General features: G+C 51.9%; 2 protein-coding genes across 2 annotated transcripts; both read right to left on the bottom strand.

Moving 5' to 3' along the window:
• Window positions 1-2,366: 2,366 nt before the first annotated feature.
• Window positions 2,367-6,345, bottom strand: LOC309807520 (proteoglycan 3-like). The gene is made up of 5 exons (XM_082627244.1): window positions 5,864-6,345; window positions 5,102-5,415; window positions 4,282-4,413; window positions 3,345-3,450; window positions 2,367-2,537 (listed from the first exon to the last, which is right to left on the bottom strand). Exons 1-5 carry the CDS (start codon window positions 5,922-5,924, stop codon window positions 2,479-2,481), a joined length of 672 nt encoding a protein of 223 aa, XP_082483370.1. The 5' UTR covers window positions 5,925-6,345; the 3' UTR covers window positions 2,367-2,478.
• Window positions 6,346-12,070: 5,725 nt separating this feature from the next.
• Window positions 12,071-13,690, bottom strand: LOC309808756 (bone marrow proteoglycan-like; the record flags this gene model as incomplete). Its single annotated transcript, XM_082629349.1, has 5 exons — window positions 12,071-12,129; window positions 12,322-12,433; window positions 12,721-12,735; window positions 12,961-13,092; window positions 13,415-13,690. 5 exons carry the CDS (start codon window positions 13,688-13,690, stop codon window positions 12,071-12,073), a joined length of 594 nt encoding a protein of 197 aa, XP_082485475.1.
• Between the last annotated feature and the right edge of the window lie 347 nt (window positions 13,691-14,037).

Here is a 14,037-nt window from a genome sequence, read left to right as displayed (position 1 = left end):
GGGCATATACCCTGAGAAAACCATAATTCAAAAAGAGTCATGTACCACGATGTTCATTGCGGCACTATTTACAATAGCCAGGACATGGAAGCAACCTATGTCCATTGACAGATGAATGGATAAAGAAGATGTGGCACATATATACCATGGGATATTACTCGGCCATAAAAAGAAACGAAATTGAGTTATTTGTAGTGAGGTGGATGGACCTAGAGTCTGTCATACAGAGTGAAGTCAGAGAAAAACATATACCGTATTCTAACGCATATATATGGAATCTAAAAAAAAAAGATGTAGACATAGAGAATGGACTTGAGGACACGGGGTGGGAGGGGGAAGCTGGGGCTAAGTGAGAGTAGTAGCGACATATATACACTACCGAATGTAAAATAATTAGCTAGTGGGAAGCAGCAGCATAGCACAGGGAGATCAGCTCGGTGCTTTACGATGACCTAGAGGGGTGGGATAGGGAGGGTGGGAGGGAGGCTCATGAGGGAGGGGATATGGGGACATATGTATGCATATGACTGATTCACTTTGGTGTACAACAGAAACTAACGCAGTATTGTGAAGCAGTTAAACTCCAATAAAGATCAATTAAAAAAAAAACAACTCCACATTTCATCAGATAGCTGTACAGATACACACACACATACATGCACAAAGGTAGACCTGTACACAGGTATGCTCAGACACACTGACGTGTACACATACTCCCAAAGATACTGGCCAAAGACACAGCGGTACACACATATGTATGCATATACAGATTCAGGAGTATAAGGTACAAAGCTACACAGATACACACACTCAAAGATGGACACAGACGTAAAGGCATATCCATAAATAGAGATGTATAAAACGTACGCACAACACATACATGATGACTCACACACAGATTTATGCATATTTACAAATATAGATTCACATATACACAGGTATCCAAAGACTGACTCTTGTACACACCAAGATACATATACACATGTGTATGTGTGCGCCCCCAGAAATACTTGTACCTTCTCCCTGCGCCCCATGTAGAACTACACCCCCAAAGAAGTCTCTCTTTCTATCCCTCTCTCTCTCTCACAACCCGGGGCTCTCTGTCCTCTGAATACCCAGTTTCCAGTCTGAGTTTCTCGCTTCATCAAGCCCAGATCCTTCCTGGAGCCCAGCCTGGAGCAAAGTTAAGAGCAGCAACAGTGTTCTCTCTCAATGTCCCCAGGATGTGAGAAAATGGGAGAAGCAGAGGAGACCTGGGGCTGTAGAACCAGCATTGGAGCCACACAGCTACAGATGCCCTGACTTTGGGCCCAAGGCCCCGGGATGAGGGGCTTCCCTGGTGGCACAGTGGTTAAGAACCCGCCGGCCAATGCAGGGCACACGGGTTCGAGCCCTGGCCTGGGAAGATCCCACATGCCGCAGAGCAACTAAGCCCGTGCGCCACAACTACTGAGCCTGCGTTCTAGAGCTCGTGTGCCACAACTACGGAAGCCCACGCGCCTAGAGCCTGCGAAGCCCGCGCACCGCAACGAGGAGTAGCCCCTGCTCGCTGCAACCAGAGAAAGGCCTCGCGCAGCAACGAAGACCCAACTCAGCCAAAAATAATAATAAACATAATAATAATAATTTTTTTTTAAAGGGCCCTGGGATGAGAGGCAGCTCCTTCCTGAGAATGCGGCCCCTCTAGGGAGGGGAGGTAGGCTGGGGACCGGGGAGGGGACGAAGGATTCGGGGTGCAGTGAGGAGGACAGCCACCCTCCTGGGAATGGGGTGGAGAACCATCTCAGAAGAAGTTGGGGCCTCTGAACTCACACACAGGTGGCTGGGAGAGTGGAAAATAGGGGCCATTATCATAAGTGACACAGACACAGGTCTAGAGAAGCCGGCTGCCCCGACAGACTACTTTCTCTTCCCCCCTACGTGGTTAGCGCAGGTGGCACCTCAATGGTCCATCCAATTCTTGAATCTGCCACAGAGCCTCCATTTTGGAAAGCCGCCACTCCCACCCCGCCCCGCACATTTTACTGAATCCAAACAGAGCAACAGGGTCAGTTCCCCACCCCCTCACCAAAGGAGTTCTTCCTCCCAGAACCTGGGGGAGGTGGGGCGCGCGCTGTGGAATCCTCGGCGCCGGAACGAGAAGGACCGCCGCCTGGTACGCACTCCGCCCCCAGGTGGCGCTGCAGACACACCCCGGGGCCCCGCCCCCGCCCCGCCCCCCCAATCCGGCGCCCTACTGCAACATCTTTTCCTTTCCTCAAAGTCCCACTCCACTCCCCACGAAACCGAAGTGAATGCTTCCAGGATTTTCCAACCCAGAGTCCAACTCCTCTAAAGTGCTCAATGAAGAAACAAGAGTCAGGAGATGCTGTGGGAAGTCTGGCTTTATGATCCGGAGAGGCTGGGGACAAGTGCCAAGGGTAGGACAGAGGCCACCAGGAGGGCGTGAAGGGAGGATCTCCGTGCCTCTGGCTTGGCTTAGAAGGCGCAGACGAAGGGCAGACGTGTTTTGCATCGAGCTCGTCGCCAGCGACCCCCTAGCGGTAGAGAGCACAGTGATGTCAGCTGCCCACCTGCGTGTGTGGCCTGTGCTCCCTCCTCCCCTCCTCAGGCACCTCATATGTCATCTTTGCCTGCCGTAGTCATGATCCGATGGCCACAGGTTTCCCACACATCCGGACTAGCCATTGATCTCTTCCCTTGCAGAGGCAATGTGCTAAGTGCTTTATATGGACTATCGTTTAATCCTCACAATGACTCTCCAAGAGGTCAGTGCTGTCATCACTCTCGTTTCACAGATGAAGAAACTGAGGCTTAGTGGGAGTGATAACTTGCCTGTGTCTCAGCTGGCAAGTGGCACAGCTGGGATGTGAATCTCGGCCATCTTACTCCAACCCATATGGTCCAGCCATTGTAATAAGTTCCCTCACATCTGGCAGCCATGCTGTTCAAAGCTGGCAAATTATGTCAGTCATCCTTAATGCCCGCATCTTCACCTCATGCCTCATCCACACCTTACATTCACATCTGTTCCTCCCATCTGTCCCATATTCACTCCTTGTCGCCATCATATCAGAGGAAGGAAAGGAGCCCCCAGGCCCCGAGCCCAGCTTTGCCTGGGAGGATGGAGAGTCCTCATCTAGCCCCTGTACTGGGAGCCTCATCACCTGGTTTTGCTCTAAGGAATCCCTACATCTCAGCCCTCCTCACAGACAGGGACATTGGTTCTCCAGTTGGAGGGAGGGTGTGGGTTTGGGGAGGTGTGTTCAGGCAGCTCAAAGGGACATGTGTGGGAGTCCACCTTGCCACCCCTTCCCCTTGTCCTGGTGCCCGGCCCCCCTCACCTCTGGTGCTCAGGGCCACACAGCGGCCTCTCCCATTCCCAGGTTGTCCTGAGGCCCAGTGTACAAAATTCCAGGCACTGCCATCAGTCCAGTGATATTTCTGGCACTGGAATTAGAGAAGAGAGAGGCTGGGTCAGAGAGCAGAGGTCCAGAGAGACAGACAGATTCTGGGTCTCCAGAAAGCCCACTGGGTATCCCTTCCTGAACACTGTATATATAATCTCCTCTCACTGACTACCTGCCTAGGATACCGTTGAGACCCATCCCTGAGCGTTCGCAGGCAATGACAATGGAAGAGCAAACATCACTTCCGGCTATCACACAGAGTAGGCTTCTCCAACTTCACTGTGCACACAGATCTCCTAGGGATCTAGTGAAAAATGTGGATTCTGATTCAGGAGGTCTGGGGCGGGGCCCAAGATCGTGCATGTCTAATGAGCTACCCGGTGATGTTGATACTGCTGGTCCGTGAACCACACTTGAGTAGCAAATATAATGGCACTTATTTGTCCACAATCCCAAGGCCACTCTGAGAGAAGGACCCTACTTTAGAGATGAGGAAACTGAAATTTGGAGGCAGTCATTCAGCTAGTAAGGGACCAAACTAGATATAGAATCTATCTCCTGACGCCGGGAGTGTGCTGGTAAACGTGTAACAACCAGCTTTGGGGGAAGGTGAGAGGCTAGAGGGAAGAAAGAAACCTGATTTGTAATAATTGTCAATTTCCTTGGTGTAAATACATCCACCATGGCAGATTTCAAGCTACAAGCATGAAGCCACTGAACATGGAGTTAGGAAGAGAAGCACTCAATCATCAGTTCTCCTAAGCCGGTATGAGCCAGCTTCAGCTGCTGGGATGAGGCTTTATGCCAGCAGGTGGTCCCTTGAGGCAATCAGAAAGACCTTCGTGTACCTGGGAGTTGGCCCCTCGCTTACCCGGCCCTTGATGAAGCCTCCGATCCAGACCTGTGCTTGGTTGATCCTACTGACCCAGACCTGGATGCGATAGTTGAAATAGGAGTTGTGGATGGAGACGAGGTTGCCTCGGTAGCACTTCCTGCATATACTCTGCAGAGAGAAGAGGTGGGGTAGAAAATTCACTGTTTTCTCTCAAGTCCCTGAGTCTCCAGGAGAGACCCCCTCATCCCTTTCCAAGTCAGAAATCAGGGATCTATCGCCCCCCTGAATCCCGTCTCTTGTTCCTTTATTTGGTGTCAGGAACTTCTTGCAGAAAAGAATAATAATATTCAGAATAACTACAGCCACCATTTACTGAGAGTTTACAATGACCCAGGGACTATTCTAAATACTTTCCATGTATTATTTAAATCCTCTCCACAACTCCAAGAGGTGGTACGGTACACCTCCATTTTACAAATTGAAGATACAGGAGCCCTGAAAGGTGAAGTGACTTGCCCAAATAAAATGGCTGGTGACAAGCAAAGCCAGGATTTAGCACAGGCATATCTTATACCAAAGCTTTTTATCTAAGCCAGTGGTTCTCAAAGTGCGGTCTCCTGACCAAAAATATCACCACCTGTGAATTTGTTATAAATGCAAACTCTTAAGCCCCAGACTTGCTAAATCAGAAATTGAGGAGACGGGACCCAGAAATCTGTGTTTTAATGAGATTTCTAGGAGACTCTGATGCATACTCGGCTTGGAGAACCATTGGTCCAAATGACAGGGGACAGAAGTTTGCCTCCACTCTTGTCTCCTCCACCTGGTCCCCCATAGTAACCTCCCTGCCATTTACCTGAGCTTCCCGAAACTTCCTCGGGGTCCGCACCAACAGGAGGCGGCAGGTCTTGCACCCAGGACCGCCTGGAAGCTGAATTGTGTCCTCTTCCTTAGGGCACTGCAAATCCTTGTCTAGGGCAGCTAGGTCTGACTCCATGGCCCCCTCATCCTCAAACGCATCTTGATAGCTGGAAGCCACAGCGTCCTCTTCCTCCGACTCAAGCACTCCATAATTCAGGGCCAGCTCTCCCTCCTGTTCCCCCGAACCTTCCAGATCCTGGCTCAGGTCAGCCTGTGTCTCTCTGCTGCCCAGATGGGAGGCATCATTCTCTGGAAAGAAGAGAAGAGGTAACCTGCCCTCAGGCCGGGCTCTCTGTTCTTCCAGGACCACGGACAGCTCTGATGGCCCCACTCAGCCTTCCGAGGGACGCCATCTGGAACCAAGACTGGAAGGATCCCTTGGGGGTTGGGCAAGCCAGAATTCTTGCATCACACACCCAAAGGCATGAGAACCTGGCTGACACCACAGGTGGGGTATTTTGGGAGTGGGAGGCAGCACCTGTGAGAAGCCCTCATCTTCACAGGTGGGTGTTTTTCCTTGCAAAAGAGCCCTGACGGAAAGTTCAGGTCACAGTTCTGAGTCCAGGAGAAATCTAACTAGAGGTGGGCTGGGTCAACTGAAGAGGGGAGGCTGTGGCCCTGGCTCACAAGAGCAAAAACAGATGCAGGAAAGAGGAGAAAAGAGAAAAATGGATGAGGGCGGAAGGGGAGGACTTACCCAGATACAGAGCAGAAACTGTCCCCAGCAGGACAAGAGGCAGAAGCAGGAGGCATTTCATATCCCCTCAGTCTTGTGACAGGGACACAGCTTCACCTTTCCTCCTTGGGGACTTCTCACGTGTCTGCACGGCCCCTGGCACACAGTGGAGATGCAGTGTTTGCTTCACTGGTGGATTAAAGGGCAAACTAGAGAGCTTCCTTCTCCCCCCGTGAACAGACCCTGAGCTGGAGAGTCAAGAAAAGAACAGGGGGTTGTCAGCTCAAGTACAAAAGACCCTTTTTCCTGAGAGCTCCATCACTGCTCCCTGGGGCAGCACTTAGCTCAGATGCTAGCCGCCATGGGAACAGGTCTGCTCACATTGAGGGCCAATTTCACTCACACTGGGGGTGAAAGGGGAAGGATAGTGGCCATAATGGTCCTAAGGACAGGCCTCCAGGGTGTTTGCCATATAGGGTCCTGCTTCCCCCAGCCCTGGCCCTCTCCTTCCCGGGCAGCCGAGGGAGCACTTACGTCCTCAGAGTCTGGAGCCTCCACTCTCAGTGCCTCTGGCTCCTGGGTGCCAGAGGCAACCCTTATACTGGGCTTTTGGGGAAGTGGGAAGAAGCCAGGACGATTGCCCCAGGCTTGGGCTGGTGGGGGCGGGGGGGGACAGTGGAGCTGATAAGAGGTTTGCTCTGTCCTCCCACCCTTGGGCCCTGCTCTCTGCTGGGACATCAGGGACCTGCCTCCTGCCATATGCAGGTGCCCAAACATCCTTGTATGCTCGAGAAAGCCCCAGATGACTACTGTCCAGGCATGATTCTCAGCACCCCTAAAGGGTCCCAGTCTGAACAATACTCTTTAGCCCCAGGAGCAGTCTTCCTCTGGTCAATATTCCAGCAAATGAAGTGGAGAATCCCAGGGAGAGGGAGACCACAGGAGAGGAGGTGGGAGATGAAGGGGAGACTCAGCCCTTCTGAGCTCTTATCTAGACCAAGTACGTTATGTGCATTGCATCCTTGAAAGCTCACCTTCCTAACCTCAGTCCCATGAAAATGTATGATTAGCCCTACTGCACAGATGTGAAAAATGAGATTCAGAGAGGGAAAGTGACTTGCCAAGGTTATGCAGGAAGTGGGGGAACTGGGATTTCTAAGTCTTTGGGGCTCCCAACATTCTCTACCCACCCCATCTCTCTCTCTCTCTCTCTCTCTCCCCCACCCTCCCTCCTTCACTCTCTTCCTCTCTCTCTCCTTCTCCCTCTCCCACCCTCCCTCCTTCACTCTCTTCCTCTCTCTCTCCTTCTCCCTCTCCATCTCTTTCTTATCTTTAATATGTGAAAAACTTATGCTCCTTCCTTTATGCTGTGGCTCTAGATCAAGTGTCTCAACCCTTGCACTATTACTATTTGGAGTCAAATCATTCTTTGTTGAAGGTTGGGGGAGGGGCTGTCCTGTGTCTTGTAGAAAGTTTAGCAGCATCTCTGGGTCTCTACCCACTAGATGTCAACCGTGCCTCCCCAGATCATGTCACTCAGAAATGTCTCCACACATTTTCAAATGTCCTCTGGAAAGAAAAAGTACCCCTGTTGAGGATCACTGATCTAGAACATGCTATTTTGTCCAACCTTGAGGCATATCTTTCTGGTGGGGAGGCAGCAGCTGGAATGGAAACCTTCCTGCAGAGTCATTCAGATGCTCTGTGGGCCAGCCTCCCCACACCACCCCGACTCCCCATCTCCCACCAGCCCTCTTTCATGACCAAGGTCAAGACTAAGGGGAAGGCACTTGCCTCAGTTGCAAAATTTAAGGGGACACTAAAGAACTCAGTAGTCAAGATAAATAAATATTTAATGCCATCTTTCTTAAAAATCAGAATCGATGTAAAGCTACCATGATGAACAAAACGTCAAAATATTAATCAACCAAGTTCCAGCCACATTCACTGCAATCCAAGGAGAGGCCAGCAAGCGCTGAGCCTTGATTTTGCCAGACATCACTGCCAAGAGCTTGGGGCCCTGTCAGGGTGGGTGACTCCACTCTGTGATATCCTAGCTGGGCAGTGCATATTTGTTCCTTGGATTCCAGCCCAGCCCTCCAGCGCTCAGGGCATCAGGGACAGGTCACCCAGAGGGTGAAAAGGCCTGGATTCCTTCCACTCCTCTGCCCTCTCAGGGGACCTACAAATGGAGAAGTATCTGAGTGGTCACTTCTGGGCCTGAATTCAGAGTAACGGTCTCGGCTGTTATCTCCCTGGCCCAACGGACGCAACCCTCAGCTTATCTACCTGACTTGGCGGTTGATTGTCTAATTCCAGGGCCCAAAAGCCTGGTCTCCAGAGTTCAAGCAGGAGACTTCCTTAGCTGGGGAGGGGTGGAAAACTAGCCCCCCTCCCCATTATTCTCCCCAGTCCTGGGGCCCAGGCCAGGGGCCTCATTTCACTCAGTGGTTGGGATGAGCAATAAGGTTGGCTACTCCCGTTGGCCAGCACCACGATAAGCTTTACAAGCGTTGTGTCATTTAAACGTCCCTTTATTACACATTAGGAAATGGCATCTCAGAGAACTTAAATAAGTTAGCCAAGATTACACAGCAAGTCAGAGACAGGCCTAAACCAAGACCTTTCGGCTCCCTAGTCACCCCCACGCCTGCCTTCCCTCTACTTCCTCTCTCTGGCCTGCCTCTCCCCGGGGTTGACCTTGGGCAAAGACATCCCAGGGACTTCAGGGCCCTGCTCAGTCACCACGGTGATGTCTGATGTAAAACTGGAAATAACTCTTTTTTTTTTTTTTTGGCCACGCCGTGCAGCATGTAGGATTTTAGTTCCCTGATCAGGGATTGAACCCACGCCCCTCGCAGTGGAAGCGCGGAGTCTTAACCACTGGGCCGCCGGGGAAGTCCGGAAATGACATTTTTGAAGGTCTACCACATGCCAAACACTATGCTTCATTAAGGCTTTCCCATCCATTATCCTACTTACTTAATCTTTACAATCATCCTGCCAATTAGACACTGCCATCCCAGCACACAGACCTACCACACAAGCTCAGAGAGGTGAAATAACTTGCCCAAGCTCACACAACTAGTTAGAAGTGGCATGTCTGACCCTAGTCTGTTTGACTCCTACATCCTTGCTTTCTTTGATTCACCCAAATGTGTTACTCCCAGACTAGCCAATGGTGCCCACCTTTTCAGCATCCATGAAACGCCAACTCTCTGGCTTACTGTTTGCATCTATCTTCACAGGGGTTTCAAACTCTGTCTCTCGTCTCAAATGTCCATCCAGCCCCACGTTATGCAGAGGGCAGCATAGTGTGACGTCTTGATAGAATGGAATCACCATTCCAGGGTCAGCCCCTCTGGGTCTCAGTTTTCCCATCCATAAATTGAGGCTAAGGACAGGACCTACCTCAAATGAGATCAGCTCCAGTAAAGCCCTCAGAACAGCACCTGGCATGTGGAGCTGGGGGTAGCCCTTGTCAGGAAACTGAGACCGAACTGTGACCCTCATCAGCAAGTAAGCGCTGAGAGCTGCTTGAGCTCCCGCTCTGTGTCCGGCATGACGATGCAAGGAACACTAGGGTTACCATTGTAAAGACACAAGCTGAGCTTCCCAGAGCTTCGTTAGCGTCATTTTGGACAGGAAAAATACCACACAAGCCCTTATTTGGGGACATAAGGCCAGTCCTCTTATTTCATTGAAAGCTTTTTTTTTTTTTTTTTTTTTTTCAGTACACGGCCCTCTCACTGTTGTGGCCTCTCCCATTGTGGAGCACAGGCTCCGGACGCGCAGGCTCAGCGGCCATGGCTCACGGGCCCAGTCGCTCCACGGCATCTGGGATCTTCCCGGACCGGGGCACGAACCCATGTCCCCTGCATCGGCAGGCGGACTCTCAACCACTGCGCTACCAGGGAAGCCCTAAAGCTTTTCTTGAGGATGCATCTTTAACATGCATCCTGTAATGTGCACTGTAGCGTGCACTGCTTGAGGCGTTGTCACGGAGGGGATGCACCCACGTAACCCAGGCCAGGTCAAGATACAGGATGTTACCAGGAGCCCAAATGCTCCTTCATGCCCCCTCCTTGACATTAATCCCCCAAAGGAGACCTTTGTGGACTGGAAGTCACGCTTCTGTCACAAACCACTGCCAACAAGAGAGATTTGTGAGGAATAAAACAAGGTCTCACCTGAGCACAAAGTCTCCTGATACAGACACTGGCACCTATTTAGTGCTTAATACATGAGGGGTTTTAAAAAAGAGGGGATGTGCGTATACGTATGGCTGATTCACTCCACTGTACAGCAGAAACTCACACACCGTTGTAAAGCAGCTATACTCCAATAAAGATCAATAAACAATTAAATGAGAGATTTTGTTACTCTTTATTAGTAGTACTGGAATAAAGAGAAGCAATGCCTCCCCACACCAGAATACAAAGTCCATGAGGGCAAGGAGGGAACGTTCTCCCAGTGCACCCTCCACGGCACACAGCACAGGGCTGAACTCGTAAGAGTGTGTCAGAATTCCACCGTCACTGAAACCAAGAGAACAGCAGTTACAAAGGACCTCAGTGTGATTTCTATCTTTTTCAACTTCCTGTGCAACCTTGCGTAAGTAGCCTCTTCTATCTGGGCCACCAGATAGAACGGAATCCCTGGGGCCATGTGTACTTCTAAGAATTTGAGGAGCCCCGGAGGAAGTGGGCTTCGGAGCATTGATGCCTTACTTTCTGCTCACCTCCCCATTAGAGGGAGGGTTCAGAATGCCTTCCTTCCTCACCTCTGATTGGGACTCCCTCATCTCCAGCTGGGTTGGAGTCCGATGCCCCAAGATGAACCCAAGGGTAGATGAGTCTCTCGTGCCTCCCCTCTGTGCTCTGTCCCCATATGATCATGTCCTGGAAGCAGCCGACACTTCCAGACATGAAATCCTAATGGTTGAAAGAACACGCTCTGGAGATACTTGAATCACAGCACGGGTCACATTTAGATGTTCAGCCTTGGGTAAAAAAGCAGGTCATAACTCCTCTGAGCCTGGTTCTGTACAATGGGATAATAATTACTGATCAAACAAGGTCATCGGGCTTCCCTGGTGGCGCAGTGGTTGAGAGTCCGCCTGCCGATGCAGGGGACACGGGTTCGTGCCCTGGTCTGGGAGGATCCCACATGCCGCGGAGCGGCTGGGCCCGTGAGCCATGGCCGCTGAGCCTGTGCATCCAGAGCCTGTGCTCTGCAACGGGAGAGGCCGCAACAGTGAGAGGCCCAAGTACCGGAAAAAATAACAAAAAAAACAAAAAAACAAGGTCATCTTTGTAAGATGCCTGCCACAGCAGGGGGTACTTTGTGGGTGCACAATAAGAGGTAACAATTAGTAGATGCTGTTGTGCTTGTATTACAAACATCTGTATGTTCCCGAATGGCAGGGAGCTGTGTCTTGTCATATTCCCAAACCTTACACAGAGCTGGACCTATAGCAGTTTGTCTTATATTGAGATTCCCCGGAAACAGACCCTGAGGCAAGGATTTGAGTGCAAGTACTTTATATGGGAGGTGCTGGGACAGTCGTGGGGAAGAGGAGAGTTCATGTGGGGAAGAGAAGACAGCCAATAAAATGTGTGTTATAAAGCCAGCTACCTCAGTGGATAACTGGAAGTTAATCCCACTGGGAAACGCTGGGAAGCAGTGCCCGATACTTGCCCCAGAATTGTTCCACTTGAGGGGGCAAAGGACTGGGGTACTCATACACCCACTCCTGAGAGTTGTGGGCTGTTCCCAGGGACATGTTAATATCCTGGCACATTAAGGCGATCACAGGTTGTGGGAGAGGAAGGAAAGGCCCTCAGACGTGGAGATGCAAGTACAGGACATTGAGAATTCACCTTGAAAGTCTGGAGAGAGATGCGTGGTGTCCTGGCAGCACCTGCAATGCACGAGCCCGGTAATGGGGTGTCCTACGAAAAGAGCCACCTGAGCCCATTCCTCTGTCTCGGGCCACACAGACCCCACCCCATGCTCCATCCTCCTTGAGGGTGATAACTTCTGTTCCTTTTCATGAAAGACAGTAGGGTGGGGAGGTGTGGTCCTTGTATGGCAGAAAGCTCGTGGGTGGGGCTAAGCAGAGTAGATCCATGATTGGAAGAAAAAGAAATCAGTTTCAGGAAAACAATTTTATTGCTGGGGGCTGGAGGGGAGGGGATGGGAGGAGGCTGCCCACAAAGCTCCAGCTCAGTAGGAACAGATGATCGGGAGAGCCACGCCACAGGGAGCTCGATGCCAGTGGCCTCCTGTGAAGACGCAACAGGAAGGAGTCTCAGCCTCTTGTTCTCCCTGTAGGGCCTTCCCCTCTGCCTACCCCACACCTCAGTGGAGGTGAGTCTAAAGAGCCAGGAGGCCTCTCCTGTGCAGGGTCTGGCTCTTCCTGGAGCCTCCGCCCTCCCAGGCCTTGCCATTATTCACCCCCACTCCCACCACCTCACTTCCGGTGCACAGGGTCACACATCTACCAGCGCTGCCCCAGAGCTGGCCAGCAGCCCCGTATGCAAACTTCCAGAGAGTGCCATCAAGCCAGCAAAAGCGTGTGCAGCGACCCTAGGGGAGGCAAGAGGGAAAGAGGTGGGCTGGGACACGGGCAAAGGGAAAGCAGGCAGGCAGAGCTGGGACTATCCCTGCCTGACCCTCCCGCTGCCTGCCAGGCATTGGCCCTTAAAGGACCGCTGGACCACAATGGACACAGTCCTGGTCAACTGAAATGTAGATCCACAGTGCTTGTCACCATCACACTCTATGCATTCCAGTGACACCCCCATCCTTTTGGCTCTAACAAGAGGTAGGGCAGGAGTTCCAACCCCACCCTACAGACGAGGAACAAGGCTCACGGTCTTGCCCAGGTCCTATAGACAGTCAGAGACTGAGCAGAACTCGCACCTAAACACCCTGATTCTAAATGCTTGGCTGTTCCCGATGCCTAGGCAGCCCCCTTGTTGTCTCACCCAGGTGTCCATCTATCCCCAGTTCTTCAGGGGATTGTAGAGGAGAAGCACAGACAAATCTGCAGCAGGTTGAACATGGGCTGGGGTCAGGGGGTGCCCCCCACTGAGACCTGGGACCCCTCTTACCCAGCCGGTGACCTGGCCTCTGATCCAGACTTGGCCCTGGTTGATCTGTCTGACTAAGCACTGGATCTGGTAATTAAGGCTGAAGTTGTGGATGCAGATGAGTCTGCCCCGGTAGCACCTCTGGCACGTCAACTGCGGGGCAGAATGAAAGAGGAAGAATGGAGTGCCTGTCCCACAGGAATTCACGTCACCTTAGTCCTGGGTGTCTAAGTCTCCAAAACTCACCCGCCACCCCACCAGCCCCACAGACATTTGAAGGCTGGAGATTAAGATGAAACTTCTGTTTCCGCATGACCCTCACCTCTTACCCCCAACACCTCTGCGGGTCTCAGCCTCTGCTAACACCCCCAGGGTCCTCAGTGCGGAAAATGACCAGCGACACAGAGGCTGGAGCCACCAGCTCCCCATCGCCGGCCACTCACCTGAGCATGAATAAAATTCAGGGCCTCCCCACCAGGAGGAAGCGGCAGGTCTTGCATCCAGGGATGCCCTCCAGTTTTACTGTGTCCTCATCCTTAGGACCCTGAAGGTCCCTGTCTACCTCATCCAAGGCTGCGATGGACTCAACAGCCCCCTCTTCCCTGGGGGCATCTTCACTTCCAGAGCCCCTGTCTTCCTCTTCCTCTAGCAGCATCGGCTCCTCCACAGGGACCCCCTTTGCCTCACTTTCTGGCACCTCCCCAACCTGAGGCAGGGTGTCATCTCCCAAGGGGCTCTCAATGTTGGACATTTCAGTTCCTGGCAAGAAGAAAGGCCTAGTGCCCCTCCTTCACATCTTCCCCTCTTCCTCCCCAGAACCACGGACAGCTCCCTCCTGGCCCCAGGCATTTGCAAGCAGAGCCCTGGAAGAAGAAGAACCCGGAACAGAGCCCACCCCACCCCAGGAGAAGCCAACCTCCCACATGAGGTCCTGGTGGTGACGGGCATGAACTTAGAGTCAGGCAGTTGTGGGTTTTGTTCTGGTTCCATCATCTACTAGCTTTAGTTCTTCATTTGTGACATGGGTATAGCACACCACATACCTCATGGGGATGCTATGAGGATTAAAGGAGATAAGGCATAGAAAACGCTTTGCAC

This window comes from Mesoplodon mirus (assembly GCF_964341445.2).
Source record: "Mesoplodon mirus genome assembly, chromosome: 7".
Classification (NCBI taxonomy): Eukaryota; Metazoa; Chordata; class Mammalia; order Artiodactyla; family Ziphiidae; genus Mesoplodon; species Mesoplodon mirus.
Note: the sequence above shows the minus strand (reverse complement) of the source record. Positions and strands in the feature narration are given on the sequence as shown.

Bases quoted from the DNA above. Each gene is read 5' to 3' on its own strand.
- LOC309807520 (XM_082627244.1), bottom strand. From the start codon at position 5,924: ATGAAATGCCTCCTGCTTCTGCCTCTTGTCCTGCTGGGGACAGTTTCT. The intron at 3,451-4,281 runs GTAAGCGAGGGG...CTCTAATTCCAG, and splicing joins GAGGCTTCATCAAGGGCCGG to TGCCAGAAATATCACTGGAC. The intron at 2,538-3,344 runs GTGAGGGGGGCC...CTCTACCGCTAG, and splicing joins TGTGGCCCTGAGCACCAGAG to GGGGTCGCTGGCGACGAGCT.